This window comes from Phacochoerus africanus, chromosome 8, assembly GCF_016906955.1.
Source record: "Phacochoerus africanus isolate WHEZ1 chromosome 8, ROS_Pafr_v1, whole genome shotgun sequence".
NCBI lineage: Eukaryota > Metazoa > Chordata > Mammalia > Artiodactyla > Suidae > Phacochoerus > Phacochoerus africanus.
The window spans coordinates 28,122,267-28,138,808 of record NC_062551.1 but is presented as its reverse complement, the minus strand read 5'-3'; the positions used below and the strand labels follow the sequence as shown (position 1 = coordinate 28,138,808).

Genomic DNA, 16,542 nt, shown 5'->3' with positions numbered 1-16,542 from the left:
CACGGCAAGGCCGGATCCTTAACTCACTGAGCAATGCCAGGGTTCGAACCCGAAACCTCGTGGTTCCTAGTCAGATTTTGTTAACCACTGAGCCACAATGGGAACTCCCGTTTTCTCTTTTTTGTTGTTTTTGTTTTGCTTTTTATGGCTGCATCCACGACATATGGAGGTTCCCAGGCTAGGGGTCTAATCAGAGCTACAGCTGCCAGCCACAGCCACAGCAACTCGGGATCTGAGCCATGTCTGCAAGCTCCACCACAGCTCACGGCAACACTGGATCCTTAACCCTCTGAGCAAGGCCAGGGATTGAATCTGTGTCCTCACGGATACTAGTCAGATTAGTTTCTGCTGCCCCACGACAGGAACTCCTGAGTATGTGTTTTGAAACTCATCTGTCTCTCTTGGAGATACACATTGAAAGAGACCTTTCACAAAGCTAGACCTGTCTTGAGATTGCTGGATAATGCAGGGCCTTTTAACTTAAACTTAAGCATCTGGACTTCATAATGAATCCAATGGAAAGTTACTGAAGTGCTTAAAAAGGACGGGAGTGATTTGATCCCATTTGCATTTTAGAAAGATCTCTGCAATATGAGGAATGGATGAAAGAAGGAAAGAATGGAAACCAGAGAGATCAAGTAGGAGGTTGTTGCCATCGTTCAGGTGAGTGGTGCTGAGGGCCAGATGAGGGCATTGGCAGAAGGGATATCAAAGAAAGGGTAGATTTAAGAGATAGTGAAGGAGTTCCCGTTGTGGCTCAGTGGTAATGAACCCGACTAGTAGCCATTAGGATGCAGGTTCGATCCCTGGCCTCACTCAGTGGGTAAAGGATCCAGGGTTGCTGTGAGCTGTAGTATAGGTCACAGATGCGGCTCGGATTTTGAGTTGATGTGGCTGTGGCTGTGGCATAGGCCAGTGGCTATAGCTCTGATTGGACCTCTAGGCTGGGAGCATCCATATGCTGTTGGTGCAGCCCTGAAAAGACAATAATAATAAAGAGGTAGAATTGGAGTTCCCTGGTGGCTCAGTGGATTATGGGTCTGCTTCATCACTGTTGTGGTGGCTTGGATTCGATCCCTGGCCCAGGAACTCCTGCATACCACAGGCAGGGCCAGAAAAAAAGGAGGTAGGATCAAGATTTGATGATGAGTTACATGTACAGATAAGGGAATAAAGAAATTGCAGATTTCTGGCAGCTTTCTGAGTTGAGGAAATGAGTTGGTGATGGTCACAAACCATGAATCAGAGGATACAGGAAGAAAATATTTGAGGGAAGGTTTATGATATGATAATTATTAAATGCCAACTGTATACCAGACTCTTTACTAGGCATTTATACCTGGACCTCATTTAATCCTCAAAAGACCCTGGGAGTTCCCGTCGTGGCGCAGTGGTTAACGAATCCGACTAGGAACCATGAGGTTGCGGGTTCGGTCCCTGCCTTGCTCAGGGGGTTAATGATCCGGTGTTGCCGTGAGCTGTGGTGTAGGTTGCAGACGCGGCTCGGATCCCACGTTGCTGTGGCTCTGGCGTAGGCCGGTGGCTACAGCTCCGATTCGACCCCTAGCCTGGGAACCTCTATATGCCGTGGGAGCGGCCCAAGAAATAGCTAAAAAGACAAAAAAAAAAAAAAAAAGACCCTGGGAGTTAAGCAGCATCAGACCTGCTTTTCCCATGAAAAATCTAAGAATTGGTGAAGCTATGATTTGAACTGAGATGTCCCTGATGCCTTCACTTCATGGGTTCTTGCTGTCTTACTTTACTGCTTCTGTTCAGGTTTGGTCACGTGGGTTTTGTGGAGTTTATAGAACATCATTGTTTATTCAGAAGTAGAACGTATACGTGTGAAGCTCTGGAGAGGAAGCTGGAGCCAGTGCTGCACATTTGAAGTTACTGGTATACTAATTGGAACCTGGGACATGAGTAGTAAAAATAAGGTGTGGAACAAGAAGAAAAGAGGACATCTCTGACAGAACCTCAAGAATCTTAGCATTTAAGTGAAGTCAGCTGTACAATGAGACACCAACATCCAGTGCTTTCACTGACATGTGGAACCTGAAAAAAGGACAGACTGAACTTCTTTGCAGAACAGATGCTGGCTCCCAGGCACTGAAAAACTTATGGTCTCCGGAGGAGACAGTTTGGGGGGTGGGGGGATGTGCCTGGGCTGTGGAATGGAAATCCTGTGAAATCAGATTGTTATGATCATTATACAACTACAGATGTGATAAAATTCATTTGAGTAACAAAAAATTAAAAAAAAAAAAGAATCTTAACATTAAGGAGCTGGGGGCAAGAGCAGGGGAGCCTGAAAGTAGCACTCAGTGATGAGCAGAAAGGTGAGAGGATTTCATGGATGGGAAAGGAAGAGATGGATATATATATCCCTAGTGCTCACAGTTGGGGAATGAAGTAGTTAATTAATGATGAATTTAGAAAAGTAATGCCACATCTCCATTAAACTGACAACTAGGTTGACTCTGATATCTGGGGGCATGCAAGTGAAGCAATGTAATGCAGTTAAAAGTAGAACAGCAAGGAGTTCCTGCTGTGGCTCGGCAGGTTAAGAACTCCACATAGTGTCCTTGAGGATGAGGGTTCCATCCCTGGTCTCACTCAGTGGGTTAAGGATCTAATGTTGCCACAAGGTGTGGGTTAGGTCGTGGATGCAGCTCGGATCTGGTGTGGCTGGCTGTGGCTGCGGCTGTGGTGTAGGTCAGCAGCTGCAGTTCCGATTCAGCCCCTAGCCTGGGAACTGCCATATTGCCGCAGGTGCTGCCTAAAAAAGGAAAAAAAAAAAAAGTAGAACAGCAGGAGTTCCTTGGTGGCTCACAGGGCTAAGGATCCAGCCCAGTGTTGTCACTGCCCTGGCACAGGTTCGATCCCTGACCTAGGAACTTTCACATGTCACAGGGGCAGCCAAAAAATAAAAGGTTACGATAGTAAATTTTATCTGTATTTTACCTCAATAAAATAAGAACCAAATTTTAAAAAAAGAAAGTAATGGTTACACAGCTTCAGTCTCACAGTCTGACTCGGTGGTCACAGGGTCACCAGTTACCCTGTACACAGGTGGAATGGAGACTAGTGCTTTAGCTAAGGAAGTGCCATATGGGGAAACCTGATACCCTGCACACACCTGAATCTCATACAAGTTTTTTTTTTTTGGTGGGAGGGGTGCTATACCCGCTGCATATAGAGGTTCCTAGGCTAGGAGTCTAATCAGAGCTGTAGCTGCCAGCCTACACCACAGCCACAGCAACGCCAGATCCAAGCCACATCTGCGACCTACACAGCTCATGGCAATGCCGGATCCTTAACCTACTGAGCAAGGCCAGGGATGGAACGGAAATGAAAGTTTTGTTTGTTTGTTTTGTTTTGTTTTGTCTTTTTAGGGCCGTACCCACGGCTTATGGAGGTTCCCAGGCTGGGGTGGAATTGGTGCTATAGCTGCCAGCCTACACCACAGCCACAGCCACAGCCACACCAGATCTGAGTCATGTCTGTGACCTACACCACAGCTCATGGCAACGCTGGATCCTTAACCTACTGAGCGAGGCCAGGGATCGAACCTGCAACCTCATGGTTCCTAGTCGGATTCGTTTCCACTGCGCCATGAAGGGAACTCCAAAAAAATTTTAAATATTAAAAAAAAATATATCCTTTTTATTGTTCCTGCTGCTGCCAGTTTGGTAGTTGAGACAATTTTTTTGTTATTTTTAGTTTCTAGTGAACATTTTCCTGTGGTTGCTACCATAAACTTTTTTTTTTTTTTCTTTTTTAGGGCCCTACCTACAGCTTATGGAAGTTTCCAGGTTAGGAATCAAATCAGAGCTTCAGCTGCTGGCCTACATCATAGCCATAGCAACACCAGATCTGAGCCTTGTCTTCGACCTACACCACAGCTCACAGCAACACCAGATACTTAACCCACTGAGTGAGGCCAGGAATCGAACTCATATCCTCATGGATGCTAGTCAGGTTCATTACCATTGGGCCACAAACAGGAATTTCTGCAGCTTTTCATTTTGGAGCAGTGTTTCATTTGTCTTTTATGATAGAAAACTTGTTCCTTTGGAATGATCCCGGAAAGTAGTAACCTCGGCTAAGTCTGCCCTCCTCTAACAGCAGTGTGTTGCTTGCTGTTCCAGGAGCCATGTTTGACCAGGACCCTGGGAAGGTCATGCTGGAGACTCTTGTGAAGAGATGAATTGGTGAACAGACAAGCCGGCATGAAGATGCTTCCCGGAGTGGGTGTGTTTGGGACTGGCAGCTCTGCCCGGGTTCTGGTCCCACTGCTGAGGGCAGAAGGGTTCACGGTGGAGGCCCTGTGGGGGAAGACTGAGGAGGAGGCCAAGCAGCTCGCCGAGGAGATGAACATCACCTTCTACACCAGCCGCACCGATGATGTCTTGCTGCATCAAGATGTGGATCTGGTGTGCATCAACATCCCGCCTCCACTCACCCGGCAGATATCTGTGAAGGCTCTAGGTACGGACAGTCAGGCCATGACAAGGGCAGATTGGGCCGCGCTCTGGGTAGTCCTTCTTGGGCTTGGGCCTGTTGGTGGTAGTACTCCGGGACCTCACTCACCCTGGAGCAGTGTTGGTAGAAGAGCACTGGTGGCGGGGGAGGGGGTGTGTGTGGGAGGAATTGCTCCAGCAGCTGGGAAAGATGCAGCCTTCCCCACCTCCTGCAAGTAAATCCCTGAGCAAATACTAAAGAAAATGCCTTAAGAGTTGGGAGTTCCTGTCGTGGCTTAGTGGTTAACGAACCCGACTACCATCCATGAGGATGTGGGTTCGATCCCTGGTCTTGCTCAGCGGGTTAACGATCTGGCGTTGCCGTGAGCTGTGGTGTAGATCGCAGACACAGCTCGGATCCTGTGTGGCTGTGGCTGTGGTGTAGGCTGGCAGTCGTAGCTCTGATTCGATCCCTAGCCTGGGAACCTCCATATGCCGTGGGTGTGGCCCTAAAAAGGGAGAAAAAAAAGAGTTGTCCTGTCACAGAGGCTAGATATGACTACATTTCAGGCATTGTAAAGTTTGCTCTGTCAAGTCAGAGTTCAAAGACCTGGGTGGGCTCTGGGGAATTGGCCATTGTGATGCATTTGTTCTTCCATTTCTGCTGGCGGCGCCACAGAGAGGAGGGGAGGGTGTGTAGCAAGGCTGCCATTTCCCATGTTTTGTCAGTCCTTGACTAGATTGAGTACACACCCTTCCTGCCAAACGTTGCAATTTTGTGTGCCACAGGGCAGGAAGGTTCTCTGACAGCACTGGGTTTCCCTGACAGGATCCGTGGGTCAACCAGCTCACATCTCTGCTCCCACAGGAAGCAGTGGCTCAGCCACCGTCTGCTCCTGGCTGGGCTGGCTGGGTGAGCTCTTCTGCAGTTCCTGTTGGGCCTCTCTTTCCTGTCAACTGAAGAAAAATTCTTCTCTTTGTCTTGTATGAGTCAGAATCTAATTTCAGAATCTAATTTAATAGGAAAACAAACCAGTAAACATGCATCTAGCCATTTTTTTAAATGCTTCCATTGTGTCAGGCACTGTCCTGATGTCATTCTGAATATTCAAAACAGTGTTGGATCAGAGCCCTCTCTACTTTCAGATTTCACAGTCCAATTGAAGAATATAGAAGTATCATACATTGCAAGGCAAATGAGAAAAGAGTTAAATGACAGTTCAGGTAGCATATAATCAATTGACATGGTAATTGTTTTCCATAAGGTGATAGGAACCAGGTGTCTCTCTGAAGCAGTCAGAGATCTCTGTGCCCAAGAATTGGCATGCCATTAGGCTGACCACCACTCTTGGCCACTACTATGGTGGAGGGTCCAAGGCTCTGCTGTTTGTCTTTCCCTTGTTTTGAGGATAAGAGAGTATCTGTCACATCTAACCCAGTGGGTTGGAGAGAATACATGTTCATTGAATTGAGCAGGAGCATGAGTCTGGTTGTTGATTTGGGGCATGTAAGTTTTGGCCAAAAATTAAAGGAGGCTATTTCCAAGCTGTGTAAGGAAAATAAGGAGACCCAGGGTTCTTTGGGCACAAGCCTGTTGTTTTCAGGTCCCCGGTACAGGAAAACACTAGATTTTGGACCATTAATTATGAACAGGAAGGATGGGGCTGACCAGAAGCTTCTAGGATCTTGTGTCTCAGCCCTCAGTGAAGCAGGGCTGTCAGCCTTCTCTTCATATCTCTCTTGTCAGGAGAGAGGAGGATGTGAATGGGGGTCCTTGGTCTGTTCTCAATCCCAAGGCTAACTTGGGCTGGGGGAGCCCATGTCAGCTGGATGTGCCCTCAGGCACTGCCCACTCAGGACCTAAAGGAGTCACTGAGCCTGTTGTGACCATGAAGTTCACTCCCTGTGTCCTCCTCACTCCTTTCCTGCTTCCCTCCCTTTCTTGTCTGACTTGACTTTAGTACATCGGGAAGAGGCCAGGAGAACTCCTCTAGTTTTTCCCAAATGTGTGGGTGTGAGTACATGAACTGCTGTAGGCAAAGCACCAAACTGACCTTGACATCAGACCCCACTTCTGGCCCTTTTTCTGTCCCTCTCAACCCCTGTGGGCCCCTGTGAAATGGGAGTATCATTCAGCCTTTCTAGCATGATCTATGACTGCCTCTGAGTACTGACCAAGAAGGACGACACTGACATCACATTACAAGGGAAAGCCAGGCTTTCATGTTATCCCAAGTGGCAGAGCAGATTTGTTTAAGTTAAATTCACTTCAAAAATAAATAGGGGAATGAAATTTCTGTCATGGCGCAGTGGTTAACGAATCCGACTAGGAACCATGAGGCTGCGGGTTCGATCCCTGCCCTTGCTCAGTGGGTTAACAATCTGGCGTTGCCATGAGCTGTGGTGTAGGTCGCAGATGCGGCTCGGATCCCACGTTGCTGTGGCTCTGGCGTAGGCCGGTGGCTACAGCTTTGATTAGACCCCTAGCCTGGGAACCACCATATGCCACGGGAGCAGCCCTAGAAAAGGGAAAAAGACAAAAAAATAAAAATAATAATAATAAAATAAATAAATAAATAGGGGGGAAAATCGGTAAAAAAATAAATAGTAAGGGAGTACCCTGGTGGCTCAGCAAATTGAAGATCCTGTGGCTCAGGTTTGATCCTTAGCCTGAGAATTTGCATGTGCCGCAGGTGAAGATATAAATATATACATACATATAGACATGTAGGAGTCTCCTCTGAGGTTTTTGGCTTTTTTTTAGGGCCGTACCCACGGCATATGGAGGTTCCCAGGCCAGGAGTCTAATCAGAGCTGTAGCAACACTGGATCCTTAACCCACTGAGCCAGGCCAGGGATCAAACTGGCAACCTGATGGTCCCTAGTCAGATTTGTTTCTGCTGTGCCCTGATGGGAACTCCTCCTCTGGATATTTATTAGGTAAATGTTCACTGAGTTGAATGTAGCCTAGAAATGAAACTAAGCATTATAAGTCATTTCAAATATGAAAAACTTTTCTATAGGTTGGTAGACTATGTTTAAATTAATGCCTTAAAAGCAAGACCCATTCTTTCCTCCTGTAATGTGAAGCTCTGAAAGTGTCTGGTTCCTGTACACTGTCTAGATGGAGAACAGAACAGCCACATGCATGGCTAGTTGCAAAAATTCAGTGTATTTAAATGTCCTCAGAGTCAGCATCCCAAAAGACCCTCCCTGCCAGTCTACCTCACTGTGTATTCCCATGTATGAGTCTCTTTATATATACATTACAGGAGGAAAGAATGGGTCTTGCTGTTTTCCCCACCTAGTTCTCTTTCCTTTTATTTTTTATTCTTTCTAATAATGTGACTATGTCTCTTGTGTTTCATTAAGAATATAAATGTTAGATCCTTGATATTTTTAAAGCTGGAGGAAAAGGGCATAATTACTTAGCAGCATAGCTCTTGAAATGCTCTAATTTTAGATCAGCTCCTTCAGATCTTAAACCCATAAGAAATATATCACAATCATCTAAAGTCTCTGTTAAGGAAGACATGATACTATACATAGAAAACCCTAAGGACTCAACCCCAAAACTACTTGAACTGATTAATAAATTCAGCAGAGTAGCAGGATATAAGATTAACATTCAGAAGTCAGTTGCATTTCTGTATACCAGCAAGGAAATATTAGAAAAGGAATACAAAAATATGATACCTTTTAAAATTGCACCTCACAAAATCAAATACCTCGGAATACACCTGACCAAGGAGGTAAAGGACCTATATGCCGAGAACTATAAAACTTTAATCAAAGAAATCAAAGAAGATGTAAAGAAATGGAAAGATATTCCATGTTCTTGGATTGGGAAAATCAATATTGTAAAAATGGCCATACTACCAAAAGCAATCTACAAATTCAATGCAATCCCTATCAAATTACCCATGACATTTTTCACAGAACTAGAACAAACAATCCAAACATTTATATGGAACCACAAAAGACCCAGAATCGCCAAAGCAATCCTGAGAAACAAAAACCAAGCAGGAGGCATCACTCTCCCAGACTTCAAGAAATACTACAAAGCCACAGTCATCAAAACAGTGTGGTACTGGTATCAAAACAGACAGACAGACCAATGGAACAGAATAGAGAATCCGGAAATAAACCCTGACACCTATGGTCAATTAATCTTTGACAAGGGAGGCAAGAACATCAAATGGGAAAAAGAAAGTCTATTCAGCAAGCATTGCTGGGAAACCTGGACAGCTGCATGCAAAGCAATGAAACTAGAACACACCCTCACACCATGCACAAAAATACACTCCAAATGGCTGAAAGACTTAAATATACGACAGGACACCATCAAACTCCTAGAAGAAAACATAGGCAAAACACTCTCTGACATCAATATCATGAATAGTTTCTCAGGTCAGTCTCCCAAAGCAAGAGAAATTAGAGCAAAAATAAACCCATGGGACCTCATCAAACTGAAAAGCTTTTGCACAGCAAAGGAAACCAAAAAGAAAACAAAAAGACAACTTACAGAATGGGAGAAAATAGTTTCAAACGATGCAATGGACAAGGGCTTAATCTCTAGAATATATAAACAACTTATATAATCCAACAGCAAAAAAAGCCAATCAATCAATGGAAAAATGGGCAAAAGACCTGAATAGACATTTCTCCAAAGAAGATATACAGATGGCCAACAAACACATGAAAAAATGTTCAACATCGCTGATTATAAGAGAAATGCAAATCAAAACTACCATGAGATACCACCTCACACCAGTCAGAATGGCCATCATTAATAAATCCACAAATAACAAGTGCTGGAGGGGCTGTGGAGAAAAGGGAACCCTCCTGCACTGCTGGTGGGAATGTAAACTGGTACAGCCACTATGGAGAACAGTTTGGAGATACCTTAGAAATCTATACATAGAACTTCCATATGACCCCACAATCCCACTCTTGGGCATCTATCCGGACAAAACTCTACTTAAAAGAGACACGTGCACCCGCACGTTCATTGCAGCACTATTCACAATAGCCAGGACATGGAAACAACCCAAATGTCCATCGACAGATGATTGGATTCAGAAGATGTGGTATATATACACAATGGAATACCACTCAGCCATAAAAAAGAATGACATAATGCCATTTGTGGCAACATGGGTGGAACTAGAGAATATCATACTGAGGGAAATGAGCCAGAAAGACAAAGACAAATACCATATGATATCACTTATAACTGGAATCTAATATCCAGCACAAATGAACATCTCCTCAGAAAAGAAAATCATGGACTTGGAGAAGAGACTTGTGGCTGCCTGATGGGAGGGGGAGGGAGTGGGAGGGATCGGGAGCTTGGGCTTATCAGACACAACTTAGAATAGATTTACAAGGAAATCCTGCTGAATAGCATTGAGAACTTTGTCTAGATACTCATGTTGCAACAGAACAAAGGGTGGGGGAAAAATGTAATTGTAATGTATACATGTAAGGATAACCTGACCCCCTTGCTGTACAGTGGGAAAATAAAAAAATTATTAAAAATAAATAAATAAATAAAGTCTCTGTTAAGGATCCGTCTTACATTGTTAAGCACTATAAAAGGTTAAGTCATAGAGACCGAGAAGCAATAAAGTAAGGCATACAGCACCTCTGTACATTTACAGCTATGTGGACGTATATGACACAGACTGTTCTTCTGAAACTTTTGATACCTGTCAGTAGTATTGTATTTCCCTCTGGAATTCACAGGTATAAAATCAGAGAAATGTCAGACTTGCAGGGGCCATGGAGAGAGTGTCTAGTCCAGCAGTTCTCAGAGATGCTGAATCAGCAGCATCAGCATCACCTTGGGAAATTGTTATAAATCCAGATTCTCAGGCCGCATCCCAGACCTTCTGAATCTCTTCAGGTGAGGCCTGCAGTCTGTTAGAACAAGCATTCTGGATGATTCCAGTACACACTAAGGATTGAGAACTACTGGTCTCATCCAGCATCTTCATTTTCATTTACAGAAACCAAGGCCCAGAAATAGTAAGGTTATAGCATCTCACTAAGTCTTAGTGCCATAGGCACAATTGCATTTTCTTCAGCTTGTTAGATTATATTCTTACCTCACTTTTTTTTTTTTGTCTTGTCTTTTTGTCTTTTCTAGGGCCACTCCCGTGGCATATGGAGGTTCCTAGGCTAGGGGTGTAATCGGAGATGTAGCCGCCGGCCTATACTAGGGCCACAGCAACATGGGATCCGAGCCTTGTCTTCAACCTACACCACAGCTCATAGCAACGCCGGATCCTTAACCCACGGAGCAAGGCCAGGGATTGAACCCGCAACCTCATGGTTCCTAGTCAGATTCGTTAACTCCCTTACCTCACTTCTGAGACCATTAAGATTATTTCTTGCCCTCATTCTTTTTTCTTTCTTTCTTTTTTTTAATGGCCACACCCACGGCATATGGAAGTTTCTGGGCCATGGATTTAATCTGAGCTACAGCTGTGACCTGCGCCATAGCTACAGCAACACCAGATCCTTTAACCCATTGCACAGGGCCAGGAATCCAACCTGTACCTCCTTAGCAACCCGAGCTGCTGCAGTCAGATTCTTAGTCCATTGTGTCACAGCAGGAAACTCCTCTTGTCCTCATTCTTATTCATTTTTTTCTAATAAGGTTATAAGTTTTTTCTAAAACTAATCCTTGGACTTATCCTCCAGATAAGTGTACCTTCTTTTTTTTTTTTTTTTTTTTTGCCTTTTCCAGGGCCGCTTCCCGTGGCATATGGAGGTTCCCAGGCTAGGGGTCCAATCGGAGCTGTAGCCGCCGACCTATGCCACAGCTACAGCAACACAGGATCTGAGCCGCATCTGCAACCTACACCACAGCTCACGGCAACACCAGATCCTTAACCCACGGAGCAAGGCCAGGGATCAAACCCGCAACCTCATGGTTCCTAGTCGGATTTGTTAACCACTGCGCCACGACGGGAACTCCCAGATAAGTGTGCTTTTTATATCACTCTTTCTGTGGCATCTTATTTATTACTATTGGTTTGATTTTTCATTTTCTTCCACTTCACATTTCATCTTTACAGCTTTCCCATGAGTTGCTTAAAAGAGAGGGAGGGAATCTAGTAATGTTTTATTTCTCAGTTCGGAAGTGGTTCAGGAAAATATTTTTTTAATTATGGTTGATTTACAATGTTCTGTCAATTTCTGCTGTACAGCAAAGTGATCCAGTTTTATATGTGTATATATGTATATATAGTCTTTTTCTCACATTATCCTCTATCATGTTCCATCACAAGTGATTAGATATAGTTCCCTGTGCTATACAGCAGGATCTCATTGTTTATCCACTCCAAATGCTATAGATTGCACCTACTAACCCCAGACTCCCAGTCCACCCTGCTCCCTCCCCCTCAGCAACCACAAGTCTGTTCTCCATGTCCATGAGGTTCTTTCTTTTATGTCGATAGGTTCATTTGTGGCGTAATTAGATTCCAGATATAAGTGATATCATATGGTATTTTTTTCTTTTTCTGTCTTACTTAGTATGAGAATCTCCATCCATGTTGCTGCAAATGGCATTATTTTGTTCTTTTCTTCTTCTTTTTTTTTTCTTGTTAGGGCTGCACCCACAGCATATGGAAGTTCCCAGGCTAGGGGTCGATTTGGAGCTGCAGCTGCTGGCCTATACCACAGCTACAGCAACACAGAATCTGAGCCACATCTCTGACCTACGTTACAGCTCACAGCTGGATCCCCAACCCACTGAGAGAGGCCAGAGATCAAACCTGCGTCCTCATGGATACTAGTTAGATTTATTTCGCTGCTCCCCAGGGGAACTCCTGTTTTGTTCTTTTTTATGCTGAGTAGTATTCCGTTGTGTATATGTACCACATCTTCTTAATCCATTCATCTGTCAGTGGACATTTAGGTTGTTTCCATGTCTTGGCTATTTTGAGTAGTGCTGCAATGAACATAGGGGTCATGTGTCTTTTTCATGGAAAGTTTTGTGTGGATATATGCCCAGGAGTGGGATTGCTGGATCATGTGGTAGTTCTATATTTAGTTTTCTGAAAAACCTCCACATTGTTTTCCATAGGTTTGTGCCAATTTACTTTCCCACCAAGAGTGTAGGAGGGTTCCCCTTTCTCCATACCCTCTCCAGCATTTGTTATTTATAGACTTAGTAATGATGGCCCTTCTGACCCATGTGAAGTGGTACCTCATTGTAGTTTGATTTTGTATTTCTCTAGTAATTAGTGATGTTGAACATTTTTTCACGTGCCTGTTGTCTATCTGTGTATCTTTGGAGAAATGTCTATTCATGTCTTCTTGTGCCCATTTTTCAATTGGGTTTGTTTTTTTTGCAATTGAGTTGTATGAGTTTTTTGTGTATTTGGGGGATTAAGCTCTTGTCATTGCATCATTTGCACCTAATTTCTCCCATTCCATAGGTTGTCTTTTTGGGATTTTGTTGTTGTTGTTGTTGTTGTGCAAAAGCTTGTAAGTTTGATTAGGTGTCATTGGTTTATTTTTGTTTTTATTTCTATTGCTTTGGGAGACTGACCTAAGAAAACATTTGTATGGTTGATGTCATAGAATGTTTGCCCTATGTTCTCTTCTAGGAGTTTGATGGTATCTTGTCTTATACTTAAGCCTTTAAACCATTTTGAGTTTATTTTGGTACATGGTAGAAGGGTGTCAGAAAAATATTTTTTAATGTGCAGAGTACCCCAGCATTTTTGTCACAGTTGAATGTTTTCTTCAATCTGCCACTAAAAGGTAAGTTTCTGTGCCCAGTTCTTGGCACTTGTGTGCTTCATCAGAAAAACATTAAGTTTGCCAGCCCTTCTCCCATGGGTTTTTTTGGGTTTCTTTTTGTTTTTTGGGGGGAGGGCACACCTGCAGCATATGGAGGTTCCCAGGCAAGGGGTTGAATTGGAGCTGCAGCTGCTGGCCTATGCCACAGCCACAGCAATGCCAGATCTGAGCCATGTCTGCAACCTACACCACAGCTCACAGCAACGGTGGATCCTTAACCCACTGAGTGAGGCCAGGGATCAAACCCACGTCCTCATGATACTAGTCAGGCTCATTTCTTCTTTACCACAAGGGGAACTCCCCCCATGGACTCTTGAGATATCAAGAGGTCACTTCTCAAGCATCCTGACCCAGATAATTTAATCCCAAGAATACGAGACCCAGTCCAGGTCAAGTCCCTGCTGTATGCTCTCATATTAACATTTATATCATCTTCATTGCATTTATTAGAAGTGCATTTCTGCCTGTATTTGATTACTGGCTCTCTTTCCCACTAAACTGTAAGTTGTCTGAAAGTAGAGACCATGCCTGGTGTACCTCTGGAGCTTGGCACAGGGCCTGGCACACTGATTTAGTGAAGGTGTTCACAAATTCTACCAGTGCAAGCCTAGTCTGCTAGTGTGAGCCAGGGAGCTAACAGAGGCCATTGACCCAGGAGAGAGTAGAGAATGGGGTGTGGGCAGCAGTGATCCAGTCTGGTGGCTTTTAAATTTATTTTTCTAAGTAGCAGAACCTTCCTTATTTAAGAAAAAAAAAAGGTAAAACCCATGGACTTTGTAAAACATGGACGTGATACTTTGCCTGGGGCTGCTCCTCTACCCTATTGTGTTTTTGCTTTTGTTTTGTCATATAGAGGTTCCCAGGCATCCAGTCAGAGCTACAGCCACAGCAACGCAGGATCCTTAACCCACTGAGTGAGGCCGGGCATCAAATCCACGTCCTCATAGATGCTACTTGGGTTCGTTAACTGCTGAGCCATGATGGAACTCCTCTACCCTACTATTGGAAATCATTTATCTAGTCCCACACCTCTGGATAGGGAAACAGGGGTGTCGTCCCAGAGCTATGAACCTGTGGTTCCTTAGTAGGGAACAAAGGTGATCTGGGGCAGCTTCTCGGACATGCTTCACTCCTAGGTCATCTGGGGAGTATGAGCTGGAGAGGGGTTTGCAGCCTGGAACTTTTTCACCCTCCAGAAGATCTGAAGTAATAGCAGTCAGCATCCATGCTTTTCCCATTCTCTGGAGATAAAAAGCAGTTTTTAGCTTCTGTAATCTCTCTAACAGGAAAGCTAGATAGACTTAAACAGACATGTCTTTCAAGGCAACCCCAGTCTTCCTAAAGGTACAGGCTCCGTGCAGCTAGCCTGCTGGAGCTTGTTTAACTCAGGATAGCCTTTATTCCCATGCTGATACTACTACTGGGTCCCAAGTTCAAAAGCTCTCCTGTTGTTGAAACTCAAAAGGAAGCCCTCTCCCTCTTCCTGACCTCTCATGGCAGGAAACAGATTGCTTATTCTAGTTTTATCACCATCAAACTCTGAGCAGCCACAGAACTCCTCTTCCTCCCGGCCCACCTTCTCTCCTCCCCACATTGCAGTGTCCACCCTACCTCCTGCTGTGACTAGTTACAGCTGGAAACCTCTGGACTGGCCAGAGCTGCACCTCTCAGATGGAGTATCTGAGAACCTAATTGCTCATTATTTCCCTGGTCAGCCATGTGGTCTGCAGCCAAGCGCCTAGATTCTCACACAGTATTGTGATTTTCCTGTCCCTAATCCTAAAATCCCACAAGTGTGGGGAAACATTGGAGACCCTCCAAGAGCAGATAATGATAGCAATCAGAGGCCCCCTGCAGCGCCCCATCCTGCTCTGGATCCCATTGCAAGGGCCTCTCCCTTTGCCTTGGCCCCCTGCCTTGTCCACATTGCTCCCTCCCTTGGACGTGTGATGCTGACTAGCCATTCTCCTAGTGTCCTACCGGAACCTGTTGTAAAGCTTTTGTTATTCAGAGAAGAGCAGGAGATATCAAGAGTTTTGTAAAGTGGCAGAGATTGAATTATGTCATAGGCTACTGATCCTTGCTATAGCACTGAGGTTTATAACACTGGGAGTTCATACTCTAGAATCTCACATATGCAAATGGAAAATACTCTGTGGGGTTCTTGAGGGTCAGGGTGACAGGCAAGGGGGAAGGAAATGAGGTAAGCTTGGGATGATTGGCCAAAGGCACTGAACTATCTCCTGTGGGCTTTGTCACAATGGGAGCTTCCAAAGGGCTGAGCTGGGCCTAACTCTGTGAGAGGCCTGATGAACAGGACATAGAATAAGAAAACACATCTATGTTCATGTTGGTCTTTAAACTATTTTCTAAAAATAGTTTTTCAGGAGTTCCTGTCGTGGCACAGCAGAAATGAATCCGACTAGGAACCATGAGGTTGCAGGTTCGATCCCAGGCCTCGCTCAGTGGGTTAAGGATATGGCATTGCCGTGAGCTGTGGTATAGACCAGCAGCTATAGCTCCGATTGGACCCCTAGCCTGTGAACCTCCATATGCTGCGGGTGCGGCCCTAAAAAGCAATTGGAAAAAAAAAAAATACCATTGACAGAGCTGTGCTTGGCCACACACTTTTACATAGACTGCCTTGTTTGACTTACTCTTTTCTTCTACCCTGCGAGGTGGTTGTGACTGTCTTTTTACAGTGTAGTAAGCCAGAGCCCAGAGAGGTTTAGAAATGTCCCAGGTCATTCAGCAATCAATCAAGTGAGGGATCCAAAATTTGAACACGGAAATGTCTAGCTCCAAAGCTCAGGTCCAATACCAATAAATAGCCCTTTCTAGGCAGTCAGCCACCCTGGGGTCCTATTGTTTCTGCTGTAAGGTGGCCAGATGAGGATCCAAATCCATCAGAAGAAGCTGCACCCTTCAGAGGGCTGCCAGATGTTATCTGTGTCCCAACCATTGCCCTGTCTGAAAACACTCAGAAAGCTTTCAGGGGATTGAGGGTTATTAGAGATGCACATGCCCGTAGCAGCATAACCTTGACCTGGTTGCCCTGAGATCTGGGCCTTCAGGCTTGGAGGAGAAACCTAAATGTGCACATTGTTCACATGGTCTTCAACTAGAAGGCTCTCCAAGACCCTATGTCTCAGCCACAGTGATGGAGCCTGGCCCTGCCTGGCAGTCCTCTCTGTTTAGCAGTCACTACCTCTCCCCAGCCACCAGGGCTTTCTTTGTGCCCAGAAGCCCCTTTCCCCAC

At 44.8% G+C, this 16,542-nt stretch overlaps 1 protein-coding gene across 3 annotated transcripts in view; it reads left to right on the top strand.

The window, feature by feature from the left end:
• The window catches only part of GFOD2 (glucose-fructose oxidoreductase domain containing 2), a 50,916-nt gene that overhangs the window by 29,998 nt on the left and 4,376 nt on the right, over positions 1 to 16,542 (top strand). For 2 of the 3 annotated variants that reach the window (XM_047791259.1, XM_047791261.1), the window contains one exon: positions 4,152 to 4,491. In XM_047791259.1, the coding sequence (XP_047647215.1) occupies positions 4,233 to 4,491 (259 nt within the window). In that variant the 5' untranslated portion in view covers positions 4,152 to 4,232. Of the gene's footprint in view, positions 1 to 505; positions 664 to 4,151; positions 4,492 to 16,542 lie in introns of those variants that run through there. The other variant, XM_047791260.1, reaches the window with a different exon arrangement.